Source organism: Nasonia vitripennis, chromosome 5, assembly GCF_009193385.2.
Source record: "Nasonia vitripennis strain AsymCx chromosome 5, Nvit_psr_1.1, whole genome shotgun sequence".
Lineage (NCBI taxonomy): Eukaryota > Metazoa > Arthropoda > Insecta > Hymenoptera > Pteromalidae > Nasonia > Nasonia vitripennis.
Window position 1 is genome coordinate 4,851,846 of NC_045761.1, and position 16,018 is coordinate 4,867,863.

The 16,018-nt window shown below is 40.9% G+C and overlaps 1 protein-coding gene across 2 annotated transcripts; it reads left to right on the plus strand.

Annotated features, from left to right (window-relative positions):
* Positions 1-8,199: 8,199 nt before the first annotated feature.
* LOC100120765 (biotin--protein ligase) lies at positions 8,200-14,094 on the plus strand. Of its 2 annotated transcripts, none has more exons than XM_001604319.6 (17): positions 8,200-8,333; positions 8,695-8,933; positions 9,004-9,155; positions 9,226-9,396; positions 9,477-9,630; positions 9,702-9,767; positions 9,840-10,037; positions 10,108-10,411; positions 10,499-10,627; positions 10,701-11,027; positions 11,092-11,443; positions 12,000-12,182; positions 12,321-12,453; positions 12,595-12,755; positions 12,844-12,958; positions 13,040-13,253; positions 13,334-14,094. In XM_001604319.6, the coding sequence occupies exons 2-17, from the start codon at positions 8,780-8,782 to the stop codon at positions 13,506-13,508; spliced, it is 2,988 nt and encodes a 995-aa protein (XP_001604369.2). In that variant the 5' UTR covers positions 8,200-8,333; positions 8,695-8,779; the 3' UTR covers positions 13,509-14,094. The 2 variants fall into 2 exon arrangements, with proteins under 2 accessions (XP_001604369.2, XP_008209083.1); XM_008210861.4 differs by lacking the exon at positions 8,200-8,333 and adding an exon at positions 8,496-8,554.
* The last annotated feature ends 1,924 nt before the right edge of the window (positions 14,095-16,018 follow it).

Below are 16,018 nucleotides of genomic sequence, written 5' to 3' on the forward strand. Positions count from 1 at the left end.
ATTTCTTCCCGGAGCTTTTCAATAGACCTCCCCCGTCGAAACTTCTTCTACCGGCAGCGAGCTAACTTGCCTCGTCGCCGATAAAGCCCAGAGTAGTCGGTTGATCCCGGCCGTTGAATTACGAATACACACACAGACGTGAGCATTTGGCTCTTCGGAGTCATCAATAACCCTGCCTTACACGCGAGCGTCGACGCCTTCGATTTACCGCCGGGGGAAGCGCACAGGAGATGACGCGCCACTTCGCAGTCGTTAAGACTGTATATAGAGAGCCGCGAGGGAGAAATTAAATTTTTCAAGCCACAGCAGCTCGATCGCGGTTTATTGCTGTGCGAAACAAAGCGCCGTTAATCACCGCGCGAAAAATTGTATCGCGGCTTATAATTTCCGGCCGAGATTTTCATCGCGCGCGAGTTAATAACCCGCCCCGGCCCCGCGCATCGACTGACCGTTTTGGAATCGATTGAGCTCCTTTCAACGTGGTGTACTTAATGCATATGCCGTTTTTTATCTTTCAAAGCGACTCGGCGATTAATAACGCCGTTGATTTATAAACCCGCTAGACTGCTGATAATTTTTATACGGAGAAGAAGCGAGTATATACATACATAGTTGCTCTGTACTTGGGGAGGGCTTCTTTGAGGATGACAAAGAGGAGATGAGCTTGCGGGAATAGCAATCAGCCGCGGTGTATTTACGGGTAAAGGGGGAAAGCCCGGCTCTCGATGAATGACAAGGATGCCGCTCTCGTGACTATACACGGGCTCGATTCGATTGGACAGCCGCTGGGCTGGCTTTTGTTTTCTACTCGCTTTATCTCTCTCTCGAGTGTTATTTAATTCACTTCTCTTATTCCGGTTATAGCAGAGGCGGTGAGCGACCGTCGGTTAATAATTCGGTGCAGGTGAAAATCGAGCAGAGGCCGGGAGTATTGTCCCTGCGGGGACAGCGTTGTATGAGAGCTTCTTCCTTTTTCCCGCATACCACGAGGGTTTTATCCCGTCGTAGAAGGAATTCTCGCGCGTGTAATAATCGAGTCGAAGAGAGGAGAAAATATACCGCTACGGTACGTGGCAATATATTCGTCGTGTACAGAGAGAATCTAATTTCCGTAATACCCTCGAGTCGCGGCGCAACAAAACATCGCAGGCTAATTACGCGAGTCGCGAGTATTACACGCCGATAATACGAAGTATATATTTTATACGGATTTCTTACGCCGAGCGCGAGACATTTTTCCAATAATGAAATATTCGAATGTCCCGCGACGTCAAGTGGCTGCCGCGCAGTAATGTGTATACAGAGCTAAAGGGATGGATTATTATTTCGATAGCGCTGTGCTGCTAACATTCCTTTGAATTATATTATACGGATAGGTATACGCGCAGGCGCTGCCATTAAACGCGCGATGGCAATTTTCCAATACTGCTGTCGCTGTTTGCGAGCTGCAATTACACGCACAAGTCCTCTTCTCTGTGAACGCGCGACTGGCTATGGAAAAATGCCGGCTGAAAAGCTCTTTCTGCTGGCTATATAACGCTTCAAAGGGAGCCACCTTTGCGTTTAGCTTCGATTAATTTTTTCTTTTTTTTCGTGCATATCAAAATGAGATTCTATAGGTACAGAGCTGGATACATCAATTAATCAACCGGAACCGATACGCGAACAATATACGCCGCTTCGATGAAGTATACGCATATGAATATATATCGAGTAACTCTACATTTGAAATTTTCAAAGGTATAATATTGCGATCCCCCTCGAATCAAATTTAATGATAATATCCTCTGCGTGTATAATTGCAAAGCACAGCGGGAAGAGTTACGGAGGAAAAAAAATAATAGACGAACGTACGACGCGAGCACTCGAGTTAATTGACTCTTTTATACATTTCCCACATACATACAGCCTCGAGTGCGCTCAATGATCGCTCTCGATCCGTGTTCGCGGAGCCATGCATTATTTATACATCCAGTGCGGCGCGCAACGGAAAAAAAATACATCGTTCCTGTATCGACTCCCCCCTTTTTCGGTCTATCGTACGGAGCTATAGGTGTGCTCCGATAAAAGCGTCGAGCCGTTATCGGCCGCAGCTATTTTCCCCGCAGGAAGAAAGGCGTATAACACGCGAGACATCGCTACTACTCTTATATAAAAGAGCGAGATAAAAAGGCTTCGGTTATCTTTAAACTGAGCGCGGCGATATTAACGAATCGATTGTATATTTATTTCCCCGACACACGACGCAATGCGAGAATAGCGACGACTCCATAATACTGTGTGCAGACAGTAGCGCAGACGTCGAGAGAAAGCGAACGCGGAACGGGCGGAGGCTCTGCGGAGCAGCCGTCGCGGAGAACTAAGCCTCAATGGAGTTGAATACTCGGCGACGCGCTGAATCCTATCGCATTAAACTCCCCGTCGCGCTACTGTTGAACAGAGGCTCTGTGTGTACACGTAACGCGCCATCTATACCTGTACAGCTATACTCTCCGCAGTGTTATTATAAACCGCGAACTGCAGCGTAGTCGTTTCTTTTCCTTCCGTCTGACCGCACGCGGAGCGTTTCCACTTATCCTTTTATCGCCTATCGCGTGCGTTCGTAATCCAATTCGATCCTTGTTTATTCCGTCGAATCGAGCGGGCGCACACGCGTAAAGAAGCCGCTTCCGGATTACAAATGCAAAGCGACGCGACCTTTTTACTCACCCCTCTATATGGCATTGCGAGTGTTTTGCTCGCGCGCCGCGGTCAAAGCTCGCCAAAGTCCTTGGAGCCTCATGAAAATTTCAACGCGCGCCTCGGAAAAATACCGCGGTGTACCGCTAACGCCACAGTAGGACCGTCAGTTCGCTGCGTAGATGGAGAGTCGCGAGAGGTAAAAAAAAAAGAAAGATCGAGAGGAATTACGCCTCGGTGATTTTGAGAATAAAACGAGCGATCTTTCATGTAAAACGTAATGGCCAGAGGGACGATTCGGAATCGTGTGCTTGGTGTATATAAACTATATATACAGAGTCGTATAACGTTATTTTTAATTCCTCCCGGGTAAATAAACCGCGGGCCGTTAAAATAAAAGTCGAAAATAAAAATTTCAACCCCCCGAGAGCTGATGCAGCGCAGCGCAATTATATAACGCGTAGACCCTGTACATCTCCCGCGGTAGAGTCGCTAAATAAATTAAGCGGTCGGCCCGTATGGCTCGTAAAAAAAGAGGAAGAGAGAGTCCGCTCTTCGACGCAAATTGAGCGACGATGAAAGAAAAGGTCGCAACGTCACCGAGTATCGCGCAGTCGCGTAAGGCTACTTTGTGTAATCGAAACCACCGCAATTTCCCTCGTCGACGACCGCGTCAAAGGAGTAGAATGTATAAGAGAGGAGTAAAAAAGCGCTTGAATAATGCCTCCGTTGGATCGGTTTGACATTCGGTACGACGAAAATTCGCACCGAGGCATACATTTCCCATTCAAATGAATTCTGCCTCTCGCGCGTATATGGTAGTTCGAGCGACGATTTATTATACAAGCGATGCCGCTGCAGCCGAACGATCGTGTATTGTAGCCCATTACGAGGACTTTTCCGCGCTTACTTGGCCTCTTTTTTCTCTCTCTCTCTCTCTCTCTCTCTCTCACCCTTTGGTATCGTGCGCCATACAACACACACACACACACACAGAGCGGGAGCAATAACGCTCGCGCTATCATTCTCTTCTCTCTCTCTATCTCTCTCTATCTCTCTCTCTCTCTCTCTCTCTCTCTCTCTCTCTCTCTCTCTCTCTCTGGCTCGTTATGCGCACATGCACTCGCGCGCTTTTTTCATTTCCCTCCGCTTCGTTATTCATTGTCACTACTGGGGCTCGCTCACTTGAATGACGAAGGGAGAGGCTAAGCGGCCTGGATAGAGATGTATATCGCGTGACTCGCCGCGAGCGCGCAATCACTCGCACGACTCTCCTTCGTTACGTTCCTCTGTATACCTATAACTATATGAATATACAGACAGGTTTATATAGGTATATGTATAAACGTTGCAAGCGCGAGCGCGCACGTATGTAGCGCGAAAGATTACATTTTTATCGCGCGCGAGCCGCATATTAAACGGGCGCCGAGAGAGGGACACGCGAGCTGCTGGATATTATATCCGCGACGCGGCAGCTGAAAGCGTTTTTAAAATAAACGCTCCTGCTGCTGCAGCTTTTAGCGTCGCGTAGCTATATTCGTATACAAATGGCTTCGGCCAGTTATGCTGTTTTTTCGCTGCAGGTGACCGAAGGAGGACCTATATTCAGAGAGAGAAGGAGAAGATAGGCAGTCGCGGCTGATAGCGTGTTTATGGCAGAGGTGAAAAGAGGAGAAAAAGCGAGGAAGGAAAACGAGGAGCGACGATATGCTATACCGTTTTCACCCTCAATTAAGCCGGGGCGAGAATAGCGATGCGCGGCGATAAAACTGAATAAGCTCTCGGCGGGGCTGTATGGGGGTAGGTACGAGGAATTCCGTAAAAAATTGAAATATGCGGGCTGCGTACGTATCTAGTCAGGGCTTGCAAGCAAGAGGGAAAAGTCGCTTTTGATCTCGATATAATTCTGTGGTTATTCAACACGTGTATACGTGCGTTTATAATATCCCTCTTGTAAAAGCAGCTCCAAAAGCCAACGTTTTTTCTGCAAGAAAAATAGGGCAGCCGACTCCTCTCGAGATTATATAGGCAGACTGCGAAGAAAACGCGTTTTACATAACGGCATACCGCGTCAGGGTATACACGTCGTAATGCATCAAAAGTATCGGGGGATGCGCGCGAAAAGTATACGTTTTATATATACACGCGTATACGCGACGCTGATAAAATTGAAATTGATACAGTGCGTTGTATGTACAGGAATGAAAAATCTTGGCTCCGGAAATCCAAAGCTTTCGGCTCGCGTTTCTGAAATTGATTACGCGCGCGCGCGTGTATACACAAGATCAGAGAATTTCCATGTCGCGAAGCGATACGAAATTCACGTGTTGTAATGTACTGCAGCTGGAAAGAATCGCCGAAGTGTAATGTCGACGATCTTGGTCTTGACGAAAATTAATGCGTTAAGACTATTCAAATAAGTTGCACGCGTAACGAGCAAATATATTTTTTCTTATTTATTTAATGTATTTGGCAAAACTTAGAATAATTCACAAATATGAAAGTAAACTTAGAAAAAAAAATGAATGTTACAAGTCTAGCGCTAAAATGTATAAGTTTCTTGCGCTTGAACGAAGTGTTCAAGATGTTCCTTGCGCGGCGGTCAAGTCGAATCTGGATTTGTCCTCGTCGTCTGTCTAACAAGTTGATGTGACAAGAGGGATGAGTGCTGCGGGAGGGGATGTAGGCGGTGCATTGAAATGGGTAGGAAGCTTCATCTAGGACGAATATTTTATTGCAGGTATGATGGAGGGAGAGCAAGAGGCGCAGTAGTTTAGGCTGTGGGCGTGCGATAGAAAAAAATCCGGGTAGAGCAGGATGCAGGAAAAGGTCTGTCAATAAAGTCATTAGTGCGAAGGGTCAGCGCATTATCTTAATCTGGTGCAATAAAGTTAAGAACATGAAGCGCGTCTGCGCCTGGTCCTTAATCGCGGTCGCCTTGCAGTCCGCGTTCGTACGTCATCATGTCGTTTATGGCAGTGCGGATTTGTAAGAATACGAAGCACTGACATCTGCGCAGCAGATGTACAGTTTTATAACTATGGTTTTCGGGTTTTTTCCGAGGGTCAGTCGTTCGGGTACAAATTCGGAAATTTTAGCATACTTGTAAGACGTACGAGCATCTGATATAATGTTATATCTAAATATGAATACATTTTTAAAATAAGAATGTTAATAAACTTATATCTATACGTCTGGAGACGGAACAGCAGCTCTCGATGAGAGCGATGTCCGCGCGCCCGGAAAATCCATGTCGAACAAGCGATCCCGTGTAATCCTGGAACAGTGAAGGCAGAGAGAGAGAGAGAGAGAAAGAATTCGCGCGAAAAGTAGAACGGGAAAGGCAAAGGACAGCAGCCAACAGCGAATTCAATTCTATTCGACTCTTGTACTATAGTGTATGTATACAGTAGAGAAGCGAGTAGTAGTCTTTCTCTGAATCTCGCATTACGCGCATCGGCGTATATACTTATTGGCCTCTGCTACTACTGGAAGGGCGGCGTTATGTATACAGCGCGTGGCTTGCTCTCTCTCTCTCTCTCTCTCTCTCTCTCTCTCTCTCTCTCTTGTTACGCTCTTTTTACGCGTCCCTCGAACCAGCTGCTGAGAAGAGACTCTCGCTGTTTCTTCCGCCTCTCGCACACGTCTTGATTGAAAAGTTTCCTTTCCCTCTCGGCTCTCCTGCTCTCCTGCCGCTGCAGAGAGAGAGAGAGAGAGAGAGAGAGAGAGAGAGAGAGAGAGAGAGAGAGCGCAGAGCCGCTCGATGGCTTCCGCGCGTATATACGAGAGGAGAAACAAGATACTTTTTCCGCCGCGCGTATACACACACACACACACACACACGATACGAGGTATACGGCCTTCTTTTTGCCGCCGCTTTGCTGCTCATCTCTCCTGGCTGCGTTATATGTACCTCCGTCTCGCTTTCTCTCTTTCGGGATGAACTTTACTCGCTCTTTTTTCGTGCCTCTTAATATCGCAGCTGAGAGATACCTGTATATGATATATCTGTCGTGGATTACGTATACCCCGACTGGTATATCGCACACTGCTGCCCTGAAGTGAAGGAGACACTGCCGATAGCGTTGAGATTAGCTATTAACAGCGACGTTATTTGATTCCCTTTTTCAAATTGAAGGAAAACTCTGATGAGAGGAAAGAAAGGAGATGGTCGCGTTGCGTCATTGTTGTGTAACAAAGCGCGGCTGCAGCGGAATTAACAGCATAATCCCGTATAGGTATACTCACACAAAGGAGAAGAAATAATGGACGAACGTGTCCGAGGATAGTTACTGCTTTGGCTATTGAGAAGTTTTCCAGGTCCAATTAGCTCCAGGGATAGAGGGAGGGAAACAAGCGTGTCAGCTCGCGTGAGCTCCGGCACTGAATCTTCCTTCGAGATTTTCGCAGAATAGAAGCCCTCGACGGTCAGGAGAGAAATCGCGGCACGTTGTCTCTCTCTCTCTCTCTCTCTCTCTCCCCCCCCTGTATATACATGTATATACCTGTGTAGACTGGCACTCCGCGACTGTACGGATTAACGGAGAAATCTTGTCCCTGCACACTAAATCCATCTCGTGCAGTACGTAATTACGGATTTTAAAAGCCCGGCCTTATTTTTCTCGAAAATGTATACGTTTTTAAAAGCAGCGACGTCGAGTGCAGCTTTATTTACCTTGAAACATTCATAAAATTTATAAAGCTTCGCTGTGTACGTTATCGTACGCTCTCTTTCTCACTCCAAGATTTAGAACGATTTCGAAGATTCTTCAGCGAAAATTAAAGTAGAAGAAAAATAGCCCATATACACGCGGATATCAGTTCTCGCACTATTATTGCAGTCCTCTCTCCGATATATTTGTCCGATCGATTTTCCCCAAGAGCGTAAAAAAGCGCCGCTGCTTAATAAGCCGCGCTGAAGCTTGGATTTTCTCCGACGAGGAGGCATAGATATATAACGACAGGATATTTACGTGTATTATAGTCTCTCGTGCCTTTTCTTTTTCGCAAGCTCGAAGAATGCTTCTTTCGGATTACCGGAGAACACGAAACAAAGCCGGCCAGACACGGGCACAAAAGAGCTGCAGACGCGCAGCTTTGAGCACGAAGAGCGGCTAATATGTACCGAGCTTATTTGATTGCGCGCGGGCAAAGCCAACGGGGCCAAGTTTTGTAAGAGACGAGGCCTTTTGAAATTAATATCGCCTGACGTTTTTGATGCGATTTGAATGTCCCGCGCAAAAGTAAGTAGATGAGGGTCGGGCTGTGGTCAGACGGCGATTCTCTTGTGGGTGTATGTGTAAATATAGAGAACGTTGTAATTTTGCGATTGGATATCCCGCGCTTGAATTTTCAATTATTCACCTGATCTATATTTTTACGCGTCGGTAATTCATCGCTCTGCATTATCATCGTGTAAGTCGATCGATCAGCTGGTGATTTGAAACGCGAGCTGTCTTCGACAGATGTCTCTGCTACCGTTTTCCCGGTCGACGTCTTCTGCTATGACATGTCCTGTGTGTGTGGGTGTGTGTGTGTGTGTGTGTGTTCTTTGGTGGTGTGTAGATTATCTCGTTTTTGCTTTCGCATGTAGTCGTGTAGACGTAACAACAACGATTCATTCGACGAATAACTTGTCAATAAACAAAAAAAGAGTGAGTACTTGACGTTTGGCTTTTGGACCGATCGTTTCGCTTCTTTAGCAGTGTTCACTGTTGGCAGACACTAGACCTTTTAGAAAACTGTACATCAAAACTACACAAGCTAAAACTTATTGATTTAATGTTGATATCAAGAGTTTTTGTACGATCGCGATTTTTCAGATTTTTCTGACTGTGATCAGTTCTCGAGATCGATGATTTCGTTCATGAATCGTGTAAATATTATATATATTATTGAGTTTTGTCAAAAATATAATTCAATAAATAATCATACTCACTTGTAAACACTCTATTTTTGGCAATCTTTACTCAATTACATCATGTTACTAATCTGTTTTTCTTCCTTGATTCACAGATACATCTTGCCAAAATGTTAGCTCTACATCGACAACACTAAAGTCCATTTTGTCTTGCATCCCGCTATCAGGTATTTCACGGAGATGCTTTTGACGATTTTCTACATGGTTGCTACGTGGGTACAGTCATGGAGGTTGTCCTCTCTGAGGGCACGACTCCAAGCAATTCTACTTGGTCCAGAAGCCACTAGGCCATCTATAATGCTTTACACAGCTTCGCAGCTGTCAGTCAAAGATGGTAAGACCTTAAAACATGAGTCAGAACAACTATGGAATTTATTTAATTTCACATGCTTTGATGTTTGTAGAAACTAATGGAAATAAAAGCAAGCTACAGAATGGAAATAACATAAGTAAAGACATGCTAAGTTCCCATCTGTGCAGCAACAGTAATCTTGCCAAGTTAGGAGATCTTCTGTGGTACCAAGGGGATAAGCGACTGTGTACAATTTATCCTCAAGTGAGTAGAATAGATGAATTTAAAAAACCGCATCAATTTCATGAGTAATGAGGACATGAATGTTTTACAGCAAAAAGTTGATGTATCGCATTGGCTGTTATATCCCTATGGAAAAACTGTCTTTCCCCTATTTGCTCATAATAATGCACAGGCAACTTTGCAACAAAATGCTAAAATGCATGTTCTCATTGAGGCAGATTTAAGTAACTACATTCCCCTTGCTTCTTCAAAGGCTACAAAGGTATTCATATATCATTCTATAAAAAATATAATTTTCTATTCCAATGACTCTAAAATTAATTGCTTGTCTTGTTTGTAAAGCTTGAAGATTATGGTATAATTGTGACATGGATGTTTAAAGATAATTTTGGTGTAATACTTGAAACTGACTTGGAGCACATAACAAAATTTTCCACCACTCTGATGCAGGGCCAATGCTTCATTAATAATGGATTACCTGTCACACGCATTGAATGTAAATAAGTGTGCTTGTATATATTTCCGCTAGGCGCTTTATTGTTACCTAATACTTTTTTGAATTCGCAGCCGTCTCAGTAACTGGAAAGCCTTGCATCTGTAACTATGAACGCTTTAATTTAGTAGAAAGTAGAAGTAAGTTTTTTCGTAATAATTGAATATACGTATTTGAATAAAGCCTGCTTAATGTCTAATAAATAATTGCAGAGCTAATAGGTAGTTCTCAGTGGAATACATATGTAAAGAAGTTAAGGTTAGTAAGCAGTACAGCAAGATTGGTCTCCCAACAAAATGAAGCCATAGAGATTAAAGAAATTCCAGGTCTAATCGTGTCGCCAGGGAGTAAACCAATTACCTTACAAATGCCAACAATTCTAGAAATCAAAATACCAAACGATGAAACAGGTATAGTTAATTTTTTTAAACATTACACATTAAACATTTAGTGGTTGGTAATAAAATTCTCTTATTACAGATGATCACATAAATTCGTCAGTCCCATCAACCCCGCCACCGACTCCAGCCTCTGCAACTGCCGTAATCAACGGCACGGCATCAAGACTCTCCCAAGCACTAACTAACTCTATGGATTTATCTGTAGGTTCATTGTCTAACTTAAGCTCTTCCAGATCCCAAGAATTCGTTTTAGAAGAAAGCTCCCAAGAAAATTTAAGTAAATTCACGCCATTAATATCCGTAAACAATACAAAGAGGACTAGTGATAGGGACTCAAAGATGTCCAGTGTAATGTCCTCTAAGTCTTCGCTCTCTGCTGTAAAGTACGTTGGGTTTGTTTATCTAAATGTAGGATTTTTTGTATTATCTTATACTGCTTTAAAGTAATTTAAAAAATTTCGTCTTTGCAGCTACTCACCAAGAAAGACTGAACTCGATTCTAAAGTTACCAAACCACCAAATATCCTGATCTGTGCAGATAGTGCAGTTGCTAGTGATAATGTTCGCAGTGTACTTGACTCTATTCTCAAAGAAAACAAGTAAGATTTGATATTTGAAAGGATCAATTTTGTCATTAAAGAACTTTTATCAAAAAATAAAGTATACTTACAGGTACACAGTTTATCCGTTGTCAGCACAAGAGGCTCGAAAAGACGTATGGATGGACCAAGCGAGTCTCATGATAGTATGCGGCAACGTTGGAAACGACGTGGCCTCTAAGGTCGTCGAGTTCTTAGTTCACGGAGGAAAGCTCTTAGCTCTATGTTCGGATATTTTAAAGACTCTGCTTCCTACTTTCAAAACCGCGGAAGTTCGGGAAAACGAGCTGGTTCGTTTCTCCTATGGAAAGTGGAAGCACGTTCGCATGATGCATCATGTGTTCTGTTACCAAGCTTCGCCTGTGAAAACGAAATTCTCCCAAGATTTGGAAGACTCCAAGTAAATTTAATAAACTCAGTGTCATTGTCTCTCAAGACCGACATGAAAACGTTATTTTTTACAGACAGGTGACCCCGCCGACGCCGGTCTCTGCCACCATCAACGATCGCTCCGGCAAGTCGCACACGTTCAACGTAAAGGTTCTGGGCTCGGAGGAGACCTGGCACACACCAAGTATTTTACTAGCCAATCTGCCCGAGAGCGGCGGCAAGGCCGTCTTCTCGCAGATCCACTTGGAAGCCGATCCCTCGCAGTACGAGTTCGAGGAGAGCAAGTTTCTCGCCCTGAAGCAGAGCAACGCAACTCGACTCGAAATATTCAGCGACCTCCTGAAAACCCACCTGGATATCGAGGTCTACGCCAAACCCATGATACCGCCCACGTACAGCTCGGGGTTTTTTCTGGGGAGACATGAGGTAAGGGAGCAAGAACCACGTTGTTTGTATACGGAGCGAGGTTGAATTCAGAGATAGATTTTTAATAAGCTCTTACTTTGTTAACTCGGGTACAACATGCATTTACATACTCGAACTCGACCTTGCTCCGATAGCCGTTCGATATTTACTGGTTGTGCTCTACATCGGACGATAATGTAAAAATATAACGTTACTAAAAAAAGGCCTATGCAGAGCATTGCCGGGATTCTTTCTCTCTTGTTCACTTTATTAATAATTTCTAAGTTTAACTTTACACGCTATCTTTGGTTTGAGACTGCTTTTATACTACTGTACTATTTTGTCAAATGTTGTGATAAGTGTTTCTTTTCATTGTTTGTTCGTGCTTAATTTACGATCTATGGAACTGATTTAAAACCAAATTCGAATTATTCGCAGATTAATGGAGACGCTATATGACACACTACACTCCTTAACATTTCCCTACCGAAAGCATCACTCAAACCATAGTACAACGCATATAACGACAAACTTAAGCACACGAATTATTTTCATAATGCGTCTTCTATTCGTACAGTTAAAGTTGGAAATGCTGAAGAAACTTAAGGATAAGATGCAACCGAATGATGTGTTAAAAACAACGAATTTAGAGATACAATTTTGCGGTACGTCCACTGTACCAAAACCCGCGTCCTCCACCTATCTGCCAGTTATGGTGCATAGATGTCCAGATAATTTTTCAACTGTAGAATACTTTGAGGTACTGTTTTTTTCATTATTTATCACCCGATTATTGAAATTGTCAAACGAGCCGTGCAGATAAATTACAATTCAAACATTAAGTGGGGTGTATGTCGGAATGAATTTCCTAATTGATGCTTACGATGTTTTAACACAGAATCTCAGCACAGAAGCACTTGGCCGTTTAGTCATATACGCGGACGTAATGACGTCTTCTAATGCAGCCATAAATGGTTTTGCTTTGCACCATGGCTTAGCTGTTATATGTCGCTCACAAACCAAAGGTGAAGGTAAGCATAGACGCATGAAGCTTTGTAGCTTTTAATTATACCGCACTGTCTTTTGATATCTTGTTGAATATTACTTTGTCTTCCATAAATGAATAATTGTATATGCGATATACCAATTAATATTGCCCTTTTTTACCCGAGGACGCGGCAAAAATGTATGGTTGAGTCCCGAAGGCTGTGCTATGTTTAGTTTACAAATTCACATTCCATTTAATTCTATTCTTGGAGAAAGAATATCGCTTATTCAACATATAACGTCAGTAGCTGTAGTATCTGCAATAAGGTCAATTCCTGACTATCAGGTATTACAAGCTTTATGTCAAGTTATTGGAATATGAAATCAAAACCATGAGTTTTAATATTATGGTTTTTTTATCTACAATCATGTAGGATATAGATATTAGAATAAAATGGCCTAATGATGTCTATACTGGAAACGGTTCTAAACTTGGGGGCACCACCGTTACATCCACTATTCAATCGCCAACTATTATTTGTAATCTAGGTAACATACTTTTTTGTATACAATTTTTAAAGCATTACATGGGATTATATCGATGTTGTGATATGCGTATATATGTTTCAGGAACCGGAATAAATCTTTCAAACAGTTCACCGACAACTTGTATTAATGATATGATTACTAAATATAATCAAGCGACCGGAAAGAAACTTGAAAAAATCACGCTTGAACGATTTGTAGCTTTAGTTTTCAATGAGATGGAAAAATTAATAAACCTTATACAAAATAACAATATGGATGAATTCTATGACATTTACTATGGATATTGGATGCACACGTACGTTATTTTACAAAAATTTGATGAAAAAATTAGAAAACTACTGGACTCCTTACCCATTAATTTAATTGCTTCTTTAGGGATGCCGAAATCACAGTCATACTACCGGATGGTTCATCACAAGAAGTCAAAATTTTGGGCATTGATGATTATGGGTTTTTAGAAGTGCAAGGAAAGAATGGAAATATCTTCACAGTTCATCCTGATGGAAATAGTTTCGATATATTAAGCGGATTGGTAGCACCCAAGTGTTGAAGATTATTAGGATGAAGAAAATCTTGAAAAAACACTAGGTTATCATCGCGTACCTTATGAATATTGCATTTTACAAAGATGAATACTTAAATATTTTCTACAGCGATATTTTGATGAAAATGAAATAAGAAATCTGCATTTTCGCATTGCTATACGATTTTTTAGCATGTTATTACGTTGTAAATGTATTAATTATATATTATGAAAATTTATCGAAACTTCGAAACTTTTACCAATCAAATTATATGTATATTGTCTTCCTAAACCTAAAATAATTTGTTGATTCGATGTATTTAAATGTTTTAAATTGAATTTTTGGTCCAAGTCTATGTATGAAAATATCGGTGTTTTATAATACATAAGTGACCTGATGCAAATCAACAAATACCTTACAATGAAATAATACCTACGCTCTGTCAAAATTTACTATCAAAATACTGCCTACCTGATATATAATATACACATTATTCTATGTATATGTGACGCGTCAAAATGTTACGACATACAAAAGTAATTATGCTATTATAAAAAAATCTATGAGATGTGAACTAGCTATTGTTATCTTTGCTGAAATATATCTTTTTTTTTCTTAAAAAAAATGGTTGTTTACTTCCCATACTTAAACAGATTTGGAATATGGTATTGGATGCATATCAATAATACCCAATAATGTTGTGCTTTAATATATTTCGTCAAGATCTTTTTTTACAGACATCAGGTGTCGAAAGCAGGAGCATACGACCCATGAACATTAACTCACGCAATAACGTGTCGTTTTAATTTGTTTTATCTTCGGAACAAACTTTTTTACAATTTTTTACTTTCAGATTGCACTTCTTGATAATTATTAAATCAATAAATAAAAACTTTACTTTGAATCGACGATAATGGCTGCCTAATAAACACTGTCGCTTCCATACAGTGATCCATAACAATTGGAAATTCTGAATAGCGTACGATCGGTCAGCGAAAGGTACGAACGACAGAATAGTCTTGTAATATTTATACAGTATATTTCCGCATGATTTATAACGCACGCGAAAAATAAACTTCCATGAAATCATAAATAATGATTGCATGAAAAGACCCACAGTGAAATTTTCATAAATATTATATCATCATGAAAAATAAGCGTCTTCTTTTCATTTTGCCAAGTAACGAAATCGGCGCTTTGAAGAGCAAAGAATAAGATTGTCGGTCGATTTGGCCTCGACAAGGATTTTAAATTAATTTTTTTTTCGCGGGCATGCATACTGTATAAAGTATAGAGACTTTTTCTTTTTTTTCTACAATTAATCGATTACTAGTTACATTGGTCCTTTAAGGATGATGTGCCATTTGCTTGGCCACCAAAAATGTCGTTCACTCGCAATGTCTAATTTGCCAGTAGTATTTCTTCGAAGCACTACGGGTTTCTTGTGGATCTTATTATTTCCCCGTTCATTTCGATCTTTATACCCTCAAGGAAATAAGTTCTGTTACACAATATTTTACTACGGCTGCTAATCTGTACATAGTCACAAACGACAAAGGTACTGTAATGTTTTTTTTATCTTTATCTTTATGTTCATCTATATGTATGGTAAGAGTACAATGATTTATCTGAATTACTGGAATAATTTCAAACTCTTATGATATATGACTGATACTTTTCATTTTCATGAGCTTATGCGTCTGTTGATGAAAGGGTATAAGTTTGTCAAAGGCAAAGCTTTGACTCTCTTGCACATTTTAACAGTTTTAAACAGAGATTTAAAAAAAAGTTAAAATGTTAGCACAGTATCATAAGAATATTGAATCATTTCAAATATTCGACATTATAATGCACGCTTACCAAATCTCGAATTCCGACGCAACTCATTTTCTTGCTCTATAAATGTCAGGTGTATGTATATATCATGAATGAGAACATGACGGGATGCGAGCAACCGAACGGCATATATGTATACACAGAACGAAGTATGCTTTAGCTCATGATTACATTATTAACTTTTTCTTTGCACATTTATAATAATTAGATTAAAAATTAACAATTCAATTATAACTGAAAAATCAAATGCAGTCTTTTACGAAGTCTTTTACAAAGTCTTAAATTATAAATCATTGAACCGGCCTTAAAGTAATATAAAGTGGTATACAGTATCTAGTAAGAGAAAAAAGAGCTGACATGTACAATATTGATGTATAGAATGAAAAGATTAAGTGTTTCAGAAAAAACGCTTTAAAGTGCATACTTTTCTGTAATTTTTGTTAAAAGTTAATAATCTATTTGTAAGTATTATTTTTTTTCCAATTGGATACCATCGGGCCAGTTTTTCAATATTTACTACTAAAGTAGACGTTTTTAAAACTACACTATGATTTAGTGCTTTATACGATACCATATTATAAGATCATAAATAACAATTGTATTCTCACCGAATGACTGCAATATATATAACGCTATAAGGCTATTATTAATGTTACTTTTTTCTTTATCTAGACTTAACGTGCCCAGTCCCTCAATATAA